General features: G+C 41.8%; 2 protein-coding genes across 2 annotated transcripts; one reads left to right on the plus strand and one right to left on the minus strand.

The window, feature by feature from the left end:
• Positions 1–4,916: 4,916 nt before the first annotated feature.
• LOC141819782 (putative serine/threonine-protein kinase At1g54610) lies at positions 4,917–9,156 on the minus strand. The gene is made up of 7 exons (XM_074707037.1): positions 8,857–9,156; positions 8,455–8,748; positions 7,347–7,664; positions 6,881–7,099; positions 6,356–6,456; positions 6,152–6,269; positions 4,917–5,532 (listed from the first exon to the last, which is right to left on the minus strand). Exons 1-7 carry the CDS (start codon positions 9,154–9,156, stop codon positions 5,218–5,220), a joined length of 1,665 nt encoding a protein of 554 aa, XP_074563138.1. The 3' UTR covers positions 4,917–5,217.
• Positions 9,157–21,782: 12,626 nt separating this feature from the next.
• Positions 21,783–23,034, plus strand: LOC141817314 (transcription factor BC1-like). Its single transcript, XM_074704993.1, has 7 exons — positions 21,783–21,944; positions 22,009–22,125; positions 22,219–22,284; positions 22,369–22,437; positions 22,515–22,589; positions 22,671–22,814; positions 22,924–23,034. The coding sequence occupies exons 1-7, from the start codon at positions 21,783–21,785 to the stop codon at positions 23,032–23,034; spliced, it is 744 nt and encodes a 247-aa protein (XP_074561094.1).
• The last annotated feature ends 722 nt before the right edge of the window (positions 23,035–23,756 follow it).

The raw sequence follows: 23,756 nt of genomic DNA on the forward strand, positions 1-23,756 counted from the left end.
CGTCAGCCAACCCTTATATTAAGACATCCGAGATATCTCAACCGTTATCGAAATAACCTAACGGACCTATTCCATGCGCACTTGTTCATAAGGGACTTAGTCCAAGGGAGAGGATGGTTTCCATGGTGGGAGAATAAGAGAAACCAGTACGTTGTAAAGCCCAAACGGGGCAGCCCGTTTCAAAAAGTAGGCCAGGCAACCAGAGCCCAGCCACGCCAAGCGTAGTGTCTACAGGGCCGGATGAGCTCGACGAACACCTTACAAAGGGTCGCGGATTTGGACAAAAGCTCTGCCCCCACTGTAGGTAGCCGAACAAACAAGGAAAAGGTTCGGAGTATAGGCCAAACCCAAGGTCGTTTTCGGCGAAGCTTGGCTACGGTACCGAAAACATATTAAAGGACGAGGAGCAGACGAGCTAAAACAAGGACAGGGCTATAACCAAAACCCTGCGGGCACCCATACGACACAGGAACCCTACAGAAACACAAGTGCCAAACAGGTGAACACTAATATGGTTGTACTCACCAACGACCAACACTAACACCCCAAGCCCAAAAACTATAGCCAAAAAGATCCACAAATTAAGCTAAATACTTCATAAAACAAGATTCCAAATCTAAGCCCAACATCACACAAAGAAGTTCTCAAAAGACAATATTACAAAAGTAGCTAAATGCGACAGACAGTCATTCAATCTTGATTCTCCTCTTCCGGAAGCTCATACCACACTTTGTGGGGATCCAGGAAACTTAGGTCGGCACCCTTAGGTATCAGGCCCGATCGCACGAACTGCTTCCCCGCTCCATCAAAGTCATACTTTAGCATCTTACTGGTACGAGCTCCCAGTATCTCATAAAACTCGGGCGACTTCAAGAAGGCAGCTTGCCTCTCCTACCAGTGCCGCTCCTCCTCCCCCTTTAAACTAGCCAACTCCTCCCGGAGGTCGGCCAATACCTTCTCATGATCAGAAAACGACTGAGCCCGTGAATTCTTCTCTTCAGATATCTGGAGCTCCAAGGTTTGGCGCTGCTGGATGCTTTCTAGAAGCTCCTTATGAATCTCCTCCCATTGCCTACGTTGAGAGGATAGGTCGGCCTCCAACTTACCCTGCCCCTCCTTCAATTGTGTTACCTCCTGTCGAGCAGAAGTTAACTCCCCCTGAGAAGCCTTCAGGACTGCTCGGGAGGCCTGCAGCTCTTGTTCCAGTTGCTGGAGACGGGAGGTCCTAAGCTCGGCATCCTTGTGCAATCTTGCCAGCTCTGCGGAGGCCCTCTTTACTTCGGCGCGAGCCTCCTCGGCCTCCAAGCGGGAAGTCTCAGCATGGGCCAAAATCCTAGCTAACTCCGCTTCAACTACAGGGGTCTTCAACTAGGCTTGGAGGTCGGCCACCTGAGCTTCAAGTTGACGGTTGGCAGATTCTAGTGGAGGGACCCGACGTTCCAATTCCTGGTACTCCTTCAAAAGCTGAGGGCAGACACAATGGAATCACCACGGTGTTAGGAGTGAGTTGTGAAAATAAGAAAAGAAATAAAAAAATACCCTGGCAAAAGATCCGTTTATGCGCTGACACAGCCAGTCATTAGGCAGCTTGGGAAGCACCTCCGTCTCATAGCGCCTGTAGTCCTCCACCGAAGCACGAGTATTGTCGGCAGGGACCGAAGGGGTGGTCTGCGAGGAAGGCTCTGAACTCACTGAGGCACGAGGAGGACGTGCAGCCCGCGACTTCTTCGGCTTCACCTGCTCCGCTTGATGCACAGGAGCTTCGACATCCTCGGAGGAAGCTGGCTAGAGACTTGCCCTTATCATAATGTCGCTTGGTGCGGAGCTCGGGAAGGACAGATCGTAGTGGAGAGATCGACAAAGGCTCTGATTCAGGAAGAGTAACCGGGTCCTCCCCAGGCTCAATTATGTCGATGATGACCATCTCCGATCCCCCTAGGGCCGCGGGAACCTGCTTTCTTGCCTCCCTGACCCTTTTTCGGGAGCGGGTCTCCCTGACAGTCACTGAGGTAGGAAAACCTAGTGAGGGGGGGCCTCTAGGGTCGGTCCAGTCACCGAAGAAGGACCCAACTCCACCACTGTATCTGAAGTCCCCCCTCGAAAGACTCGAGAGGGACGTAAAAATGAACAACGTCCTCGGATGGGGCCAGTGGGGGCACTTCATCCTCAGCAGTAGCTATGGCCGAGGTCCTAGCCTCCTCCGCAGTCGAGGTCCCAGCTTCCTCCGCAGCCAAGGTCCTAGCTTCCTCAGTAGCGGCAGAATTTCCTGGCTCGGTACCAACAGCGGCATCCTCCAGCTCTGAGGTAGCTCCAGAAGAGCCAGCAGCATCTTCGGAAACCCACCAACTATCAGTAGTGGTGAGCTCCCATTTCATACTTTTCTTAACCGAAGCACTCAGCATGATTTCCCCTACCAAGAACATAAAAGGAAGAATTAGTTAGTAGTAAAAAGGAACTGTAAAGGACACCAAGGGAACTGTAAAGGACACCAAGGGAAGAATTAGTTAGTTGTGATCCGGCTCAAATAAACCCCCGGGGACGAAGAGACACGTGGCGTAGAGGAAGGACAAGAAACTCGGAGTAAACACGGGGTAATATTTTCTCGACGCCAAGAGGAAGGTAGGGAAGACCAATCTCTCTAGGAAACGAGCTCCTCCTTTAGCCCAGTAGGTGCGGACCTCACGCAAAATGTCCGGGCTCCCTCCCCTATGGGCACAGGTATCTTATCATCCGGCGGAACGTTAACTTCACCGAGGGGACAGCATACACTTGGGTGTACAAGATGAGTTCTTCGTTATATGGAGGGTCGTTCCTCAATAATAACGCATCTCCTCATATCCGACCTCATGACTAGGCTCGATCCTTTATAGAACCCCTCGACCAACCTCTTTCGTAGATCAACGTTCGTCTTACAATACCGACCAAACCCTTCGAAACCTCAGTGCTCATAACCCAATTCACTTTAAGCATCATAAGACCCGCACGGATCTTAGGCAAACCTCCTTGAGAAGTCACCACGGGCAACAACATGCAGATCAACGATGAATGAATCCCGTCCTCTCATGACAAGCATAGAAGCACCGACCTCATGATCCATGCCCAAGCTTAGGTGCCTACCTCATGAGCTGGTCCTGGCATCACACGCCTACCTCAGGACAAGGCACTGGAATCACATGCCTACCTCAGGGCAAGGCACGGGCCTCACATGCCTACCTCAGGGCAAGGCACCGGCATCACATACCTACCTCAGGGCAAGGCACTGGCCTCACATGCCTACCTCAGGGCAAGGCACCGGCATCACATGCCTACCTCAGCGCAAGGCACGGGCCTCACATGCCTACCTCAGGGCAAGGCACCGGCATCACATGCCTACCTCAGGGCAAGGCACGGGCAAAACATACCCACCTCAGGACGAGGTCGCGGCATCACGGGCCTACCTCAGGGCAAGATCCTAGCCCTATAGGCCTGCCTCATGACGAGGACCTAGCATCACATGCCTACCTCATGGCAAGATACCGGCACCACATGCCCACCTCAGGACGAGGTCGCGGCATCACGGGCCTACCTCAGGGCAAAGTCCCAGCATCGTAAGCCCGCCTCATGACCGGATCTCTGTATCGCCCTCCCTCCGATATCACTCCCGCCAGGAGCTCAGGACGCCCCTACGGAAATCCCTCAACCGAGGCAAGGTTAGCAGTACCTGTGCCTCCCATCCGCCCCTACCAAGTCAGCCATTCCAGATCTCAAATTATGGAATAGATATCAGCAGATCACCATGCGGACCCTTTCACCAAGCTCAGCAACTTATCTGTGAGAATTGGAGCATAGACTAAGTCCCCTACTTGGTCCGGCATGATCCCAACCATCCAAAGAAGATAAACCTTGTGGTTAGAACCGTCAGAAGAGTGGAAACTGTCAGATAGACAACGAAAGGATCCCGGCCTCATCGCCAATGATAAACACTGAGATCCTAAGATTTCGCCCCTGCTACTCCTATATAAACTCCACAGGTATGATAATTGAGCAGGTGGAATTCGCTAAACACCCTTCTTTTCTCGTTGCCTGACTTGAGCGTCGGAGTGGCCACGTCGGGACTTCCCGGCGCCCCGCTAACTCGTGCGTTCAGTGGTTGTCTCTGCAGGCCTCTCTCGTCGACGTGGAAAGGCAGGTTGACGCGGCCCCCTATTGTCTGGTGGTGTGGCTATCATCGGCAAGGAGCCGGAACAGGGGCCAATTTATTTACAGAGGTTTCTCTTCCTAGTCTACCTTTGTTAATTGCATCCAAGTAGAGTGTGCACATGTTTCCACACCCTATCATTGTAAGGGGGAGTGCAGGGGGTAACACATATATGGCCCAAACTATGCTTTATCGATTGCTATACTTTAGCAGGTATTAGCTGGTTAATAGTCACACTCACATGTTAATTTTCATGCAATGCAGTTTTTATTTATATCATTACATTGCAGTGCACATGTGAAGTTTATTATCTTGCTTATTACCTTACCTTGTAATTTTCATCATTTCTACTTTCCCTATTCAGTTTCCTTGTTGACCCTCTCTCTTCTCTTGCCATTCCAAGGCCTCGAGGGATGCCTAGTTCTTTGGTGCTTTGAGGGCACTTCACATGCATTTGGGATCTTTTGTGATTTATTTACAATCTTCATTTTGTGTGTTTGGTTGCATCCAATTCAACAACTACCAAAGCTATCGTTGCGGCTGCCATGAGTTCTATGACTTGCCAGTGGTTATGGAGACCCACTTGGAGAAAACTAGGCCTTACTCAGGAAATTCAAACCAAAACCAGTTCCAAGTGAGTAATTTTCAGACCTAGATCGCTGATAAATAATAACCATCAGATTTGATTTATTAAAACTACATCATACAATGATGATAATAGTTACTGCTTGTCACAAGGATGAAGAATTATATTTTTATTCTCTCTATAATGAAAATGTAATATTTGTAACAATCATGTTCTATGAATAAAATAAAAAAACTGTACATCATAGAGCCCATCTTAGCAAGATTGCAGTATGTGCCATGCTATATTTTGTATATGAGTCGTAAACTTGAATATACTGTAGGTGAGGAGGCGGAGAACTGCAGAATTTACATGTCCTAACTTGAATCAACCTTCAGCTACCTTATATTATCTATGAAAGCTGGATCGATTCACATTGCAGCAATCAATAGTTGATTCCCTCCTGCCTGTGTAGTCAGGTGTGCTTACTGAAATTGCCCAATAGATATGGAGTAAACGATCCAAGGAGAAATCCAGGAGGAGCCATCTTATGTTTTTTTCTGCTTCCATTCTTCTTTCTCAAAGAACTCGTTTGGTCCGTTGAAGTTATATGCATGCTACCAGCAGTTTTCGATGGCACCACCCTTGCTGATGTGAATGATTCATCCATACTGACAAAAGATTCATCATACGACGAGTCCATGGTGATTCCAATTGCTCCGTCAAGATGAGGTGGTGGGAATTTTTCAGTTATTTTTGTGACACTTGCACTGGCCATCCATCTCAGACGCTGGAGAGAAGAAACAAAGGGAAAAAATTTCCGATGAGATTAAAGGGAAAAAAAGGCCCTTGAGAATCAAGTTAATTGCTTATTGTTTTAAATTTCTATCCTTGTTAGATTTAACTGTGAATATTCTCACAATGTTGATGCAACACAAAATCAATCCTGTTAGCTTGTAGCAAATAAGTTACTGCCTGATTATCATAGAACTCAATGTAATGTCAGGCCTAAGATTTGTTGCACTTTGCGTGTGCCTATTCTGTTGCTTCTTCAGCGAGCTTAAATCTGGTTTCTGCTATGTTTTTTTTACTTCTACAAGTGATATGAAAACAGAATGAACTGTACCTATATCAGTCAGACTATTATCTGATACCTAAATCACCTACTCAAAATTCACTTGCCTCAGCTAATGAATTTAAGTCCGCCTTGTAGAACTTCACTGCTTTGCCCAGAAAGTTTGCAAATAACAGTAAAGAAAAATTGATAAATAGATTTTTAAAAAAAGGATACAACTTAAGCAAGTGAATTAGGTCAACTTCAATATTACAGTCTTCATGAATAATTTGTAAAAGAGAAAGATCTACTTGACTCGGGCTTAATAAGCAAAAGAATTTTGCAGAATACTCACATCAAGTTCTGCTTGCACCTTGGCAATGGCTATTGGAGCTCCTGGTCCTCGGTAATTTTTATCGTGCAATCGGATTCTGTATTTGGATTTACCATCTTTTGTATTGATATTTTGTTGCCTGTTCATAAAATTTTAACAAAAAATGTATATAAAATTTTTGGTCCATAAAGTTAATTAATAAGTGGAAAGGAGAATAACATTCACCTTTTATGTCTGCTTTTCCTCTGACGTCTATCCATTTCTTTGCTTGGGGGATATTGTTGTAAACTAGATGGACCACACGCATAGGGTTTTGTTTTGAAGAACTGCAAGCCAAAGGTCACAGAGCAATTACAATGAAATGTGCTCTATCGTTCTCTACTGAAATAATTGTCCTAAAAATCCCCCGAAAGTGGTGCATAACTTTAATCATTTTATCCATTGTCATGCTAGTAAATTGACGCTCCCTAGATATAATGATTCATATAGTTCATTAATTGAGTTTGTCATTGCACATAGGCTTTTCAGTTAGTTTGGCTGGTAAAAAGATCATTTGGCAAATATTTCACTTTCAGTACTTGCAAGTCATATGAGGAATTGATTTTTTGATCTTCTGTCTTTATTCCAGGGATACTGGCTCTGAGTAATTATAGTTTCCCAGAAAATTTGTATAATTTTGTATATGTGACTACTGAGATTTCATATCTAATAATAAAGCAAATGGAAATAAGTGAGGATGTAGGCACTAACATCACTGTTGAGGACAGAAGTTGCAGATCCTCTCGCAAGTGGATCAAGTGAAAGAAGCTTGTCAAGAAGAGCCACTGCAGAAGGTGAAAGATCTGAAAACGTTTCTGATAAACAACGCTTATAAGATCTAAAAGAAGATTTCTGCTGCAAGTTTAATCTCTCAAAATAGCCTTCTGATGGGGTTCCACATAACTTAAAGATGCGGTGCAACTGCTCCACCTACATAAGCCACAGAAAATATGTTTTAAACTGATTGCAAATGATATGGATATGGGCTCCAAGAAACAAGCTTGGCAGATAATTCATGACGTTATCCTAAAAACACTAAAGTTAAGTCTGTCTCTACAGTTAAGCTGCAGGAAAAAGAATTCACACCAAGAGGAGTTACAAATAGAAGATAATATAATATGTTGTTGCCACATTTAATTTCTTATTATATTATTTTCTAATGAAAATGAGAGAAAACCTCAGTTCTTGCAGGGAGTATTGGTTTCCCAGTAAGAAGCTCTGCCAAAATGCAACCAGCACTCCACAGGTCCACACCAAAACCATAATGAGTTGCACCTAGAAGCAACTCTGGAGGCCGGTACCACAAGGTTACGACTCTGTTTGTCATTGGCTTTACGTTGTTATGATCATAAGAAATAGCTAGTCCAAAATCTGCAATCTTAAGAATTCCTTCTTTGGTAAGTAACAAATTTGAACACTTCATATCACGGTGCAAGACACCTCGGCTATGACAATGCTCGAGCCCAGAGAATAGTTGCTCCATATAGAATTTGACCTGTCGTTTAGATAAAGGTTAAGAAGCAGGAAGCTGCTACAGAGTTTATGATGAGTAAATTCAATTATGAAACTAAAATTAACAATTGAGCTCATTTTAGTAGATTACTCCTTAAAACATAAATTTAGTTTCATTAAGCTCATTGGTTTGAACTGAAGCAGGCTTTTCTATAATCAAAGTAGATAGGATCTAATCTAGAAGAATCAATGGATTCCTTCACATGTCTGTTATTTTAGATATGAATTCGGATGGATTAGTAGGCTGTTAAGCTTTAGCTTTCACATTGAAAAAGAAAAAAATGGCAAAGGACCATCTCATGCTCATTGTAGAAGAAGCCTAAAAGTTGAATTCAAATAAATGATCTCAGCAAACAAAAAAAAAGCATATTATAAATAAAAAATTTCAAGGGACTATTGCGATTAAGACTAAAACACATGGTACATCAAAGATGCATTCTTTACCTAACCACTAAAACCAACCCCAAGAAAGATTATTGACCTGTAATGGTACAAAGGAAAACAGAGGACTATCAAGTTATCAACTGATAAAATGAAGAATATATGCTAAATGAAATGATTAACAGAAAATCCAAACTTTAACACAAAGATGGTGAACATTAATTTATTACTATCGAGATACAATAAGGAAAACGAACCATCCTTGTAGTTTAAGATAAGGCAATTACCGATAGGAACTTAGCAAAACCCTAGGAATTTCCTGTATCAAAATCAACTGTTTCTTACCGGAATGCGATCTGGTAACTAGAAAGAGTTTTGGGGGCAAAACGCACCTGGGACTCACTGAAGCTGAAGCCGGGGAGCGCGGTGAGACCGGCGAGGTCGTGCTCCATGTAGTCGAAGATGAGGTAGAGAGAGGGCGAGGTGGGAACTCGCGACACAGCGAGGCCCTCGAGGCGGATGACATTGGGATGGTCGAGGCGGCGGAGCAACACGATCTCCCGCGCCATGAACCCCACGCTCTCCGCCGAGTCCACGCTCTCCACCCGAACCTTTTTCAGCGCCACCACCCGCCCCGTCACCAGGTCCCTCGCCTTGTACACATTGCTGTATGTGCCCGACCCAATCTAGAAACCACCGAACGAATAAAAACATTAAAAAGGAAAATCGCGTTGAATTTCTTAAAATCCACAATTTGTTTCCCCAATTTTTCCTCTCGGTCGAAAATCGCTCACCTTCTCAATCTTTTGAAAAGAGTCGGCGCGGCGAGGCGGCCAGCCGTCGAGGGCGTCAGCGGCGGCGGCGGAGAGCCAGGCAGGCCACGCGGGAGAGTCACCAGGAGAGTACGAGGTGAAGAGTCGGCGTGGAGGGGGAGGCGGCGGATTCGCAGGCAGATGGGTAACAAGGGAGTCGGGTTTCTTCTCCGCGGTGGCGCTACTGGCGGCGGGGATCTCGGTGGAGGTGGAGGCGGTTGCGGTTGCGGCGACGGGATGGGGAACGTCTCCGGTGGTAAGCTTACCAATAAGGCAACCCATGCGGCTCACTGCGTCCGCATGCCGATGCAGGAGCGTACGGCGACGGCGGAGGGCGTCGGGGGATGGAGGGAGACGCGGGGTTCCGGTCACCGCACGTGAGTTCTGCAATGGAGCGGGAAGCGGAACCGAATGGAAAGTTCATGACACGCTTCTCTTTTATATAATTTCCCTTTGGTTCGAGTTTCTCGTATTTGACCTCCTTCGCCTCTTTATCCACAAGAATGCCACCCCAACAATAGAAGCTTCAATTAACTGAATCTTGTTTCCGCTAATAACTACAAACTTAGAGACAAAATTATAAATTGAAGAATACCATGTAACATTAACCCAAACCGGTACGCTTCGCTGCTGCTGAGTGCTGCCGCACAGCATTTTCTTTAAAAAACAAAAAAGGGGGAAAAATCTTTAAAAAAACATTTTAATAGCAAAAATGAAATGAATTCAATGGCTATAAGAAGGGTTCGTAGATACTCTTCTAGAACTTAACTTATTTGAGTGGTAAGCAGTTCCTTAATGGGGCATTAAAAAATGGACAACATTGGCCAAGCAAACCGTAAATATGATAGTTAGTTTTAGAGTCGTCAAACGGGTCAATCTATGACAGGGCGGGCCAGCTCATAGCGGGCCCATTATATGGTGGGGCGGGATGGGCCGACTCACCAATTCGGTGGATTACGAAATCTCCAATCCAATCCAATTCAAGGCGGGCCGCGGATTAGGCGGACCAATCTGCGAGCTTGTTAAAAAAATAAAAAATACTAAAAATATTAAAAATTTTAAATTTTAATTATAATTTAAATTGATTAAGTTGAAATTTTTAAGTTTGAATTATAATTTTTAAACTTGAATTGTAATTTAAATGAATCAAACCCACTAATTCATTGAGTTTTCTACTTTAATTTTAAATTTTAAAATAAATAAATAAACTTTCTCAATTCGCGGGTCAACCTAAATCCGCCGTGAGCCAACCCACGCAGGTCTAGACGGGCTAACCCATCTGAACTCATTTTAAAATGGATTGATAAAATTTCAATCCAATCCGTCTAAAATACTTGGCAGGATGGACCAACCCGGTAGACTAATTCAAATTGACGACTATAGTTAATTTAACCATTTTTAATTATACACATACAAATTAATTTGAATTATTTCGATTTGGTTGGAAAATGCTTGACCTTTACCAACGCCGTGCATAATGATTCGTTCAGGTACATTGCCCGCACAGCCATTGACGGGGGGCATTTTATGCGGCTTTTCTCGACTAATTTAATAACGATGAAGGAGGAGAGCAATAAAGTGTGTGATTGACAGGGAGATTGAATTTGAAAAAAAAACATGTAAATTGACCAACAATGGTAGGTTGCCTAAGATACTTTGCTTGCAGCCAAAGAAGAAAAAAATCTACTGAAACATATTTTTTACACTGTTGACTGCCCAATAGATCAATCGATATTTAATCGACTAAAATCTAAATAATTTAATCACCCAAAATCTTTTAAAAAATTATAAAATTATAAAATTTTACAAGTGTCTCAAATTTATAAAAAATCACGAATCCACTTGTTTTACCATAGAACTAAAGTCTAAATAATTTAATCAGCCAAAATCTTAAAAAATTATAAAATTTTACAAGTGTCTCAAATTTATAAAACTTCACGAATCCACATGTTTTACCATAGAAAAAAGGTTTTTATGAAAAATAAACTTTATTTTTCAAGATTAATATAAAATTGAAAACTATGAAAAAAAAATTAAAATTTAACTTTCAAGTTTTGTATCATCCAAGAGTACTAGTTCAAAATTATTTCTTGGTTTTTAAAAACCTTTTGAAATTCATTTTGAATTAAAATTTTCAACTATAATCTTTAGATTATATGCACATGATTTGAATATAAATTTTTCTAAGTGATTGATCATTTTCATGATTCATTCATTTGATGTCATTTTGGCTCAAATTAATATAGAAAGAAGCATTCTTAATCAAAATCATCTTTCTAACATCTCACATGATGTCAATGCACAAATCATGTTCTCCTAAATTGTTTGTAAGATATAATAAAGGTATAGTTATATTTTAGGTATTCATGTATTCATAAAGTGAGTATCCTAGTTGATAAAGAACATATCAAACTCTCTTGGAAGAGTGCTAAATTAGGTTTCAAGAAGAGGCTTAGTGAAAATATCAACAAGGCTAAACTTAGATTTCGCATAGTCAAACATTATATTTGCCTTTGTCACACGATCTCTAATAAAATAATATTTTCACTTCAATGTACTCTATCCTAAAGTGATGCACTAGATTCTTAGTCAAATTGATGATACTCACATTATCACACAACACTTAGATATTTTATAATTGAGTCCATAATCCTCATGTGTGTGTCTCATTCAAAGCAATTATGTAATAAATCCACCCATCATCATATACTCAGCCTTGCTTGAGGATAATGCTAATGCAATACAAAAATATGGCTTCTGACTGCTTCAACTAATTAAAGAAGATTTAAGAAATTGATATATATCATCCACTAATACTCTTCCTATCCAAGTTGTATCTTGCATAATCGAAATTAGTGTAACCAACCAAAATTAGTGCATCGTGTCATTGGATACAAAAGACCTATATTAAGAATACTCTTTAGATATCTCAGATCCTCATAATAAAAAAATAGATGAGACTCTTTAGTATATGATTGATACCGAGCGCACAAGTCAACTACAAACAAGATATCAAGTTTCTAGTGAAAAGATACAACAAACTACCAATAATACTCCTAAAATATTTCAAGTCCATTAGTTTACCTTATGAATCATGATTCAACTTTCTATTAGTTGTCATTGGAGTGGACAACATCTTGGCACTTTCCATTCTAAATTTCTTAATGAGTTCCTTAGCATGCTTAATTTGATGTACGTGGATTCCTTCCTCAATTTGTTTGATTTGAAGTCCTAAGAAATTTAATTCTTCTACTAGGCTAATCTCAAATTATTGGTGCGGGAAACACCAAATAATCGAGCATAGTTTTAATAATGGTAAATGTTCAAAGTTAAGTTGTGTTGTGATCTAACAAGGTTTATTAAGTATGTAAATAGTATAATCAGAAAAGTCTTAGCTGAAGGTAATAGGCTCCCGCAAGAGTATGTGTGTCGTCAAGTAATAAAAGATATCGAACCACAGGGACCGTAGAATTAAATCACTTGACTTGCACAGAAAGAGTTGCGAACGTACGAGTTTAGGTGATGGGCGAAGGAGAGAGAGAGAGAGAGTTAAAGTACCTAAACCTTAATCAAAGGGAAATCAACTAAATGACAAGATTGAGAAACGATCCTAGGATTTTGGATTCCTTGAGATTATGGTTGATTGATCATGGATTCCTTACCATTCCTCAATGATTATACCAATGCAGAGATTCTAACCAAGCCATCCGATTAGACCTCAAGACTTCTTGAATTAGAACATGATTCCCTTAATGCTATGACTAATGTAGGATCGTGTAAAGCGCTAGAGTGGGGGTGAATAACGCTTTAGCATTTTTCACGATTTTAAAAATTTATTCGTGCAAATGCGTAAATCAAAGTACTACAACGGAAGACATAAATAAAGAGAAAGAGCATAAGACATGAGCTTTTTTTTACTTGGTTCACAGCTGAAGGCTGCTACTCTAAGGCCCACGGTCTGTGACCGTTTCCGACTAGTAAACTTGTTTCCTTACGAAAACAAGTTGAACGATTACAAAATATATTGCGATAAGACAATTTATCAGATTTACAAATTAACACTTAAAAACATGTTACCTAAATGCTGGAGCTTCTTGATCCTTGATTGAGTGCGATTCTGACATTATGACAGCGTTACGGTTGCTTCTGATTGCTCAGGGCACCGTCGTCTCGATAAGGTTTGCTCGTGGAAGATTAGAAATGTTGGGATCATCCCGGTGCAATGTGCATGTTTACATGTTTCGCAAACATGCGCAGCAGAAATAAAACAAATAATTAACAGTAATTATTATAACACATGCATGTATATAAAAAATAACTAGTGTACAAGGCATAGCAGGAAATTAAATTTTTTTAAATAGTAAATTATTCTAAACGCGTACCTCGCGATGACGACGTTGAGCCATGTTTGTAACGACCCGGCCCCTCGGCCCCTTGGGCGGCCCAACTAGCGGCCCAATTGGCGGCCCAATCGGCGGTCCCGAGGCGGCCCAACTAGCGGCCCCTTTGGCGACCCCTATGTCGTCAATCGACACCCTCGGCCGTGTCGTTACTCACTAGGACTTTCCACCCCTGGCCAGTGGATTTTTGCCTCCCCCAGGATTCGAATTCTAGACCTCCAGGATAAGTACTAGAGTTTATGAATCCTGGTAGCCAAGTGAGAAGCGCTCACTTGGCTACCAGGATTCATAAACTCTAGTACTTATCCTGGAGGTCTAGAGTTTGAATCCTGGGGGAGGCAAAAATCCACTGGCCAGGGGTGGAAAGTCCTAGTGAGTAACGACACGAGCCGAGGGTCGTCGATTGACGACATAGGGTCGCCAGGGGGCCCTAGTTGGGCCGCCTGAGGACCGCCGAAAGCCGCCAATTGGGCCGCTAGTTGGGCCGCCCAAGGGGCCGAGGGGCCGGGGGTCGTTACAATAAAAAAGACGCCTTTTTATTGTAACGACCCGGCCCCTTGGGCGGTCCAATGCGGCCCAATTGGCGGCCCAATCGGCGGTCCCTTAGGCGGCCCAACTAGCGGCCCCCTTGGCGACCCCTATGTCGTCAATCGACGACCCTCGGCCGTGTCGTTACTCACTAGGACTTTCCACCCCTGGCCAGTGGATTTTTGCCTCCCCCAGGATTCGAACTCTAGACCTCCAGGATAAGTATTAGAGTTTTATGAATCCTGATAGCCAAGTGAGAAGCTCTGCACTTTGGTTGTAGATTGAGTAAACCTAGTACTTATCCTGGAGGTCTAGAGTTCGAATCCTGGGGGGAGGCCCAGTTGCGCTGACCACAGGTGGGAGAGTCCTAGTGGTTGAACGACACGGTCGAGGGTCGTCGATTGACGACATAGGGGTCGCCAAGGAGCCGCCAAGTCGGGGCCGCCTAGGGACCCCGATTGGGCCGCCAATTGGGCCGCTAGAGGCCGCCCAAGGGGCCGAGGGGCCGGGTCGTTTCAAGGAGCGGGCTTTTTTGGCCCGACCCGGCCCCTTGGGCGGCCCGAACTCGGCTGGTTCGCGCAGGCGGCCCAACTAGCAGCCCCTTTGGCGACCCCTATGTCGTCAATCGACGACCCTCGGCCGTGTCGGGTGACCAGGAGTTTCCACCCCTGGCCAGTGGATTTTTGCCTCCCCAGGATTCGAACTCTAAAATCGACTATAGTTCTGTGAGTTTCTATGAATCTAGTAGCCAAGTGAGAAAAGTTGTTCACTTGGCTAGGATTCATAAACTCTAGTACTATAGTCGGTGTAGAGTTCGAATCCTGGGGGAGGCAAAAATCCACTGGCCAGGGGTGGGAAAGTCCTAGTGAGTATAACGACACGGCCGAGGTCGTCGATTGACGACATGGGTCAGGCCAAGGGGGCTGCTAGTTGGGCCGCCTAAGGGACCGCCGATTGGGCCGCCAGTTGGGCTGCCCAAGGGGTCGGGTCGTTACAATGTTGACATCAATCAAGCGGTACTCGTCGGAGTCTTGCCTCTATTGGTGATCCACGCCAAGCTCTCGTCTGCAGACTTTGGAAACCACGAGTCGCGTCATCGTCTTCGGTACTAGCCGATGATCAATGACGATCGACGAACTCATTCCGGAAACCACGCAACAGCGTGTGTCACATCATTCCAACCGGCCCTCGAACTATCACCGAGAATCATATTCCCGATATAGTTTTTGTGTAGCAGACCATCGACCGCCGATAACAGATAAATAATTGACAACTTTTTCGAGATAGATGATTTTAACCTCCCGAAGCTTCGTAAGCTCTCAGGAAGTTGACAGGACCAGAAAACCTATCCGATAATCGGTGATAATTTCCAACGATCGAACAATAAATTTCTACGGCAAAACCCTAAGCACATCTCTCCCTCTTTACACTGTCCTAAATAGGGATAGATCTCACGTGCCCAGAATCTCCTTCATCAAGATAAGTATCCCACAAATGAGTAACAAGGTGGAAAGGGATCTACAAAGTTATAAATCTTAATTAGCAACTCAAATGATCGTATATTCATCAAGGACACAACTTTAATACAAAACCAACCTCACGAATTAGGAGACAATTAAACCATCGAAAAGCAAATTGAAGGAACTCAAGCCCTTGCTCTTCCATGCGTTTTGATACAGGTTGTAGAGCCAAAAAGGAAGATCAACCATCAGGATGGAAAAATTTTGAATTCCAAAAACTATGACAAAAAATTAACTACAGTGAAAGTATAAAAACTTCTTTGAGATTAACTGAAGCACGCACCAAAGAGCATATAGCCACTGATCAACTTAACAATGCTATTTCCTTTGGCAAGATTGTTTGCCAAAAGAAATTATTGAAATTTAAGTGGTCCCTAAAGACAATGGTTTGATGCACTATAACAACTAAGCTGAGACATCAAAATTCTAAAATGTTATTTGAGAATGTCTTTCATACCATACATAATGATAATTACATGATATGTCCAATATATATGTTCTGATTATACATACCATGTAAGCTCATTGGCAAGTCCTACAACTACAAAATGCTAATAAGAGAAATTCATGATTCAAGAATTAGTAGTTGAGTGGCAAGGAAATAACAGATTTGTCAATGGAATGCTAAAAAAATAGGGCACTACTGGCCAAAAAAAACACTCATTTAGTTGGGCATAACAATTGATAAATCAACCATAACTTATAGTGCTGTAATAGAATGATAGATGAAAAATCCACATACTGATTTAAACATGTTTGCAGGTCACCATTAACACCTCTCAAGAGATGTGAGAAGTTGAAACAAGAAGCATTAAAAAATCAAACTAGATTCATCCAACATATCAAATAACAAAATCAACAAAACACCTAAGGGTTCTTTGATTCAATCAACTAATACCAATTCAATACCATCACAAACGAATCAAAACAACCTCATTAACACTCATGCAAGTTGAATCAACAAACAAGGAAAAACAGGAGGGGTTTGTCTAACTAGATGTAGCTAACAGCAGCTAAAGAAGAGTAATGAAACTAGGGTTAGGGTTAGAATCTTCCCTTAATTGGTACCAAACTAAGGAGAAGAGAAAGAGGACTGGTGGTTTCCCTGCTACAATCACCGATAGGGACCGGCTACCTCCGGCGCTTCTGTGGATGCGGAAGATCGAGCTGTCCCCGGCCACCATCGCTGGAACAATCACTCACAGCGATAGAGCACAAACTACAGGAGAGGGAAATGGATGGTCGGCGCTCGCCGACCTTCGTGGACGCTGGCCGTCGTTGCGCTGTAGCGGTCCGGGAAGAAGAATGGAGGCGATGATCGGAGAAGGTGCGCGATGGAGATGGAGGCGACGGAGACGGAGAAGAAGAACAGTAATCTGGGATATGAGAAATGACAGTGCGGAGCCCCCGTTTTTCTCGCTGAACCGATTGATCCTTATAACCTATGCGCTGCATCGGGCTTAATTGGACCAGGCCCAATTGAACCTAATTCAAGCTCGAGATCTGAACCAAGCTGATCTTGAACCTGATCGAGCCAAATTGAATCCGATTTGAACCCGATGAAAAGGCGACGAAATTTTGTGAAAACTCTAACGTAATATTAAAAACGTGTAGGTATAGTGTAAAATTTAAAAAAATATATTTAAAAAAGTGTAGATATATATAAAGGCTTAACATTAAAAATATTAATATTTTATTTAAAAATTTAAATATATAAATAATTAAAATAGGTTGCATTTAATATTTTAGAGAACCGTTTAGGTTATGATTTGATTTTTTATTAATAAAATTTATCATCATAAATAATTTAATATGATATTTTAATATTTAAACAATTTATTTTGATAAATATCATTAAAAATTATTTATAATAATAGTGAAACTTATAGTGACTGTAAATTATAAGTATAGGTATATGCTACTTATATCCACAGTAAAAAAATTTATAGTGACAATAAAATATAAGTGTAGGTATAGACATCCAATAGTCCCAGTATTGATATCTATCCCTATAACTTATAGTGACGATGTCATATATCTGTGGTTATATATTACATTTACATACAGTTTGTATATGCGTAGCTAAAACTTACCGTGGGTATATGATAATTTTCTTGTAGTGCCCAGAAGCATGCCTCAAGCCTTCCATCGGCACGACCTTAGGCTGGTATTGATCTGGATATAGGCACGGTCGTACCTAATAGGCACACCCTTGGGCTGGCTTCGACCTGGAAAGAGGCACGGTCGTGCCACATAGGCACGACTCCAGCTACTAGCACCTCTGTTACTGGGACACGACCGTGCCTTATAAGCACAGCCCCAGACTGGCATGATTATGTAATGAGACACGGTCGTGCTTGGTAGGCATGACCACTGATCTAGTTCCTTCGTTTGGGGCACGATCGTACCTGGTAGGCACGGCCTAGAGCTATCTTCAATCTATAGGGGGACACGGTCGTGCTTCTTGGAGTGACCTCGTCGTGTATGTGCCCTAGGAATGTGAGGCACGACCGTGCCTGGTTTGGCACGGCCATGTTTTGCTTTGTTGTTCCTTTCCCTCCATTTCTTCGTGTTTGCTGCATAAGTGACCTGTCCGTGATGACGAGCATGGCCAGTGCGAGTCTCTTTTATTCACTTCTTGCTCCACCATCAAATATGCATCGTTTTAGCTTTGAATTATATCCTGTCAATCAAAAATATATGAAGAAAATATTTTCGAGCAAAAGAGTAGAAACATGTAATAATAAAAGAATAAGGTCTGATAAATTAGATTATATGCAATGAATTACAACTAGATAAGCGTTAAACAAGACTAGAAATCATATATAACCTACACTCATCAGCTACCTCCTTAAGTCTGGTTACTTTCTGCCTAGAGTGATAGGAGGTAAAGGTGGAGGAGGAGGAATCTGAAAGAGGTCAACTTGGTCAATGTCATCCTCCTTATCCTTTGCTACCTACTCGGTTGAGGATGGTTCTCTCGTCTCCAGGACAAGATTTCATTCTCATCTAAGTGGATCCCAACTAAGGAGAAATTATTAATGCCTAATATGTTACACTCACTCACATGTTTGACATTGCTAGAGGCTACGTCAAATCCAGAGGAGGCTAGGAGTGAAGTTAAAATATCGCATTAGGGCATATGAACTTTTCTACTAGTCCTAATGCTGGCAAAATTAATGAAGGTAAGAAATATATGCAAACTAATGTCTATGTTTAGTTTATGACATAATGCATATAAAAATATGTATGAAATGGTCACATCATAGCGACATCCCTAGTGGTAAGGTGTAAGTTGTATGTCATTGAGACTCTGTACATAACATAGTCTTGTACTTGAGTCTGACAGATAGAGATTGGGTCACTATAGGGACTCTCTCCCAAGGATTTTCGCCGCTACTTCCTTCAGCTCTGCTAGAGATTTCACCGCCGGAGGAGGGTCTGCTGCCAGATTGCTCACCAAAGGAGTTGCCGTCGGATTATTTTGTTGGTCGGAGAAGTTGCGATTTCTAGGACCTCGGGTAGCTGTTAGGGTTTCATCGTCGGAACACGTGTGCCTATGGTGATCTTCCATATTTTTTCAAAAAGTATTCCGATCCTTCTTTTTTCCTTTTCTTAATATCTAGAAATTTGATTCTCGATAATAGTTAGAATGTAGGGATCTATATGCGTCATCAAACAATTTTAATCATATATACGTAGCGAAAAACAGGATCCCTCCAAAAGATCCATGTGAAAAATATACTCGTTTGACGATTCTGCCTATTAGAATCGAGGTTACCTTTGATGCGAGCCCTTCGCAATCCCGACAGCAACTCTTGCCTTCAAAGGTTCACGGATCTCAGCACGATCAGTGTGTTCACGCCTCCACGGTATCCACACGAACACTGAGATGGAGAAGAACCAAACTGTGGTGCTAGCCACAAGATAGGGTTCAGCCAAGGTGGTAGAAGAGAAGAGGAAGAGGGAGATCAAGAGCATCAAGAACTCCTTCATCAAGAGCCTCTCACCCATTTTTATATTCCACCATGGGATGAAGGGTTTTTGGCTTTTAGTAATCTAAGGAATTAATATTTTATTAACTCTCATGCATCTCATGCATGAATATCTTTCTCTTCTTTTAATGAAGATCATGCATCTCATGCATGATAATCTTTCTCTTCTTTTAAGGAAGATCATGCATCTCATGCATGATAATCATTTTTGATGAATTCGAATTAGCTTGTGTGACTTGAGTCCAACTCGAGTCTCACACAATCTGAGTTGACTTGAGTCCAACTCGAGTCCAACTCAGTCCGAATTGACACTATGGGCTAATTCTAACATAGAAAGCCCCGGAAACGAATGCAACGTGTATTGTTACGTTATTAGAGTTTTCTCTCGCATCGACCGTTGTTGTTCGACGGTTAGTACTAAAAACGGTGACACAACTCGTGGTTTCGAAAGCCATCCTAAAGAATACTTGGCGTGGATCACCAGTAGAGGCGGAACTTCGATGAGGGTAGCTCGATTGATATTATTTCCGCTGAGCGTCATACACCACCAGGTACACATAGAATATTTATTATTCTAAAAATTTTAAATTTAGTCATGCCTTGTGTCTGTTATATTTGCATGTATACGTTACGAGTGTTGTAATAATTAAGTTTAATTATTATTTTATTTCCGCTATGTACGATTATTATACGTGTAAACACGTGCCACACACTAGACTGATCTCAACATAGTTGACTAAATTGGTCAACCAATCACCGTCTCTTTTGACTAGATCAACAAGATCAATTGACTCGTCAACCAATCTATTTGTTCCCTAACTCATTCACACTGATCAACTTGTGTGCCTCATGCGAGCCACCTACTATTCATCTGAACAAACTAGTCCAACCCAAGTAAATTGTCTGATCCAACCACTTAATCAGACTAACCACCCACTTAAATCAGTTAACCTACAAGAATCAATTAAGTCTATACAACAACCTAATTAGACTGGCTTGCTCATCTTCTTTAAACAATACTTGTAACTAAAAAGAAAATTTTTCAATGATAATTTTTTATTAGTTATAGTTCTCCACTTTATTAAACACCAAAAAATTTAAAAGTAGTTTCTAAGAAAATATGATGTGAAACAAAAGAACCTAATAGAACAGTACTATGCTTGACAAAATGGATTTCTAGTAAAGACTGAGCGAATGTATGCTAAAGAAGATAAAATTTTAAAATTTTGAATTTGCCAGTTCGGTCAAGTTGAATTAGTTGAGTAGGCATATCATGTTGCATGAGCTGTTAAGCTAGGCTGAACTAGTTGGATAAGTTCAGTTGACCAATTGATCAACTTATTTGGATGAGTTAGATAGGACAAACAAACTTATAAACTAGTTGGGATAGATTGATTTATTAGCCTAGTTGAGCTAGATGACCTAGATAGGCTACATGGTACAAATAACCAAGTGTTATAGTTGGGTCGATTAATTCAAGAGGTTTGGGTGAGCTGACAATACATGACAATTGAATTAGTTGAGTAGATTGAATAAGTCAATTTAGTCAATTAAGCATTCAGGCAAAATAGGATGATAAAAATCACATGGGTTGAACTACACGAAAGGATAAATAAAAAATACAAATGTTCATTCCTCTATTTTTCTTCCTCTGTCTTTTTTTCATTCATTTGAATAAAAAAGCAAAACGATAGATCAATATTCATTCCTATATTTATTCATCCGTCAAACTACTTCGAAGATGTCCCTTGACCCCTTTAAAAAGTTATCAAAACAATTCCACTTTGATTTGATATCTGAAAAAAAAAATTATGTTCCACTTTGAAAATTTTTTTGTCAAAATTACACACCACTTAGAATAGTTTTAACTAAAATTACTCTATAAAAATACATTATTCTAAGCCATGCGAGTAATTTTCATTTAAACTTATTCAGAGTTTGGAGATGTATTTTGAATATTAAATTATGAGTGATGCTGTTTCGATTATTTTTAAAAGATGAATAATTTTAATATGGATAATTAAAACTTGTTTTTTTTTTTTTGCCAAAATTAGTATGACCAACAGCTATCTCTTCCAATCTCAAGAGTCAAAGGGCTACTCCTGACACTTGGAGGCTAGGTAAGGTCCACAGGCCAATGAACAAAAAGATCATAAATCAAGGGCTTACCCCTCAACACTAAAACAATGCACACAGTCTCTTCCCCTAGCCCACCTTCTCAGCTGTCGACGCTGCCATTGCCATCAAACAGTAAAGTACAACGCAAGAGGATGCTACACACATTTTGAGGAAGGAGAGATGATGATGATGGCACCGATTACAAAGTAAGCAAATTTGTCCATTGTGTCTCAGACTGCGTTCAATGTCTATTTATAGCAATGCAAAAGATGTCACCAAGAAACCATTGCATGAGATTTCTGAAAAAAAAAAAAAAGGACCCACTTTTTTCATGGTCTTGCATTAAGATGTCAGCCTTTCCATATCAACATCAACAAGCTCCACTTCCAAAGACCTCAAGAGAGAGTGAGACTACAAACACAGTCGGCACTGCCATGGCTTCTCAGAAAAAGAAGAGAAAGAGCAGAGATGCCACCAGCTTGAGCTTTGAGCAAGACAATGAAACACAGGTAAGCCATTGAAAAACACTTTATTGCCAAGCCATCATCGATTCATAGCTCTTTCTGTCATTAGGACCCAAAGAAAGACACGGTTGGAAAAGCTGAGAAGAAGAGTGAGGCATCGAGTGGGTACATCCATGTGAGAGCCAGGAGAGGTGAGGCAACTGATAGCCACAGCCTTGCAGAAAGGGTAGTCTTCGAAACCTGCATGGTGTTGAATTTGTTTCAGCAATTCGCAGATTCTCATCATTTGTATTCTCGAATGATTTATGATTATGATCAGGTCAGAAGGGAGAAAATTAGTCAGAGGATGAAGCTTCTGCAAGGCCTTGTACCTGGTTGTGACAAGGTAATTGTTTTACCTGCCATTTCTTTTTTTTTTCCCTTCCCTTGTTAGCGATTGTAAGCAGTTGTTTCTTTTCATGATCACAAGGTTACAGGAAAGGCTCTGATGCTGGATGAGATAATCAACTATGTGCAGACCATGCAACACCAAGTTGAGGTGATCAAATATCCTGCATGCATGCAGTTTGATGATATGCTCTAACTAGAATTTAACATACACTTCCATTTGCACAGTTTCTCACCATGAAGCTTGCATTGGCGAGCCATCACTTGGGCGAGGAGCTCATTGGCAGTGTGGATCAGCACCAGGTTCTGAAACAAAACTATTTAGCAATAGCAATATGGATTTCCTTTAAGTGATTTTGATGGATGTGGAACCTTTGATGTCAGAGAACTTGGAGCGTGCCACAAACCTCAAGGCCAGGCCGATCTGTGCCAATTCACCTAGCAGCTCCCGATGAAGTCCCTGTGATGGACAACTCCGGGCACCTTTTGCTGATGCAAGGCCAAGGGCCCATGCTACCCTTTCTTCAGGTTCTTTCACTTCTTCCTCAATCACTCCAACAAAAGACTTCTCAGGAAAATTCCAAATTACATGGCTACACATAAACTGACATTGTTGTTTTCCTCGCTGTGCCATCAGGACGATGGCACTGATCTCCTCTTGCAAGTGGCAGAACAAGGACAAGAGCTCCTGAGTCAAGTAGTTCTCAATGATTTATATTTTCAGTCAATAAAATTAGCAGACAATTGAAAGGCATCACGATCAAGAGCTACCAAGTATTTTCTTTCTTTCTTTCTTTCTTTCTTTTTTGCTTGTTCTGAATGTTCCTACAGCATGTCAGACAAATCTTTGACTAGCAATAGAGCAAGACCTCGTGTGCCATTCCAGTTTGTGGCTCTGAGAAAGTCTCCAAAATTAAACTATTCTGAGAAACTTTGATGAACTGCGGGGATGAGAAGTCATGATGTTGAATGCACAGATCCCTAAAGATTTGCTTGTCGTGGTTCATGATATGCATGGGTAAGAGGAGCAAACTATTTAATGACATTGAGGTCAGTGAGGGAGGGAGGGAGGGTTTTCGGTGTGGTACAGTGAGCGGACTGCAGGGAGCTATCTGTTCGAATCAAGCTTTCTGAGGGAGCTCTGGGTGAACAGCCATATCACGATTCCCTCGGTGACCATTGTTTTGGTTTGGGACGACGAGTGAGGCAGCTGCAGTGACAAGAGAGGCCGTTGATGACTCACCAGCATTGAGAAGGCGAGGTGACAGTAGAGGATTCGATGAATTTGTCTGTGTCAATGACTTTTATGTGCAATGCTGTGCATGGTGCACATGAGCTCCGAAAGTCATTGATGCGTTTGATTTATAACTAAATTATACAAAAAAAGGAAAAATTAATTTATTTGGAAATAAAATAGATTTTAAAAAATACAATAGCCATAAACATTCCTGAATTTGTTGATCAAATAAA

The sequence above is a fragment of the Curcuma longa genome, chromosome 2 (genome assembly GCF_044706935.1).
Source record: "Curcuma longa cultivar G26 ecotype Majalengka, Jawa Barat chromosome 2, ITB_CL_G26_1.1, whole genome shotgun sequence".
NCBI classification, from domain to species: domain Eukaryota; kingdom Viridiplantae; phylum Streptophyta; class Magnoliopsida; order Zingiberales; family Zingiberaceae; genus Curcuma; species Curcuma longa.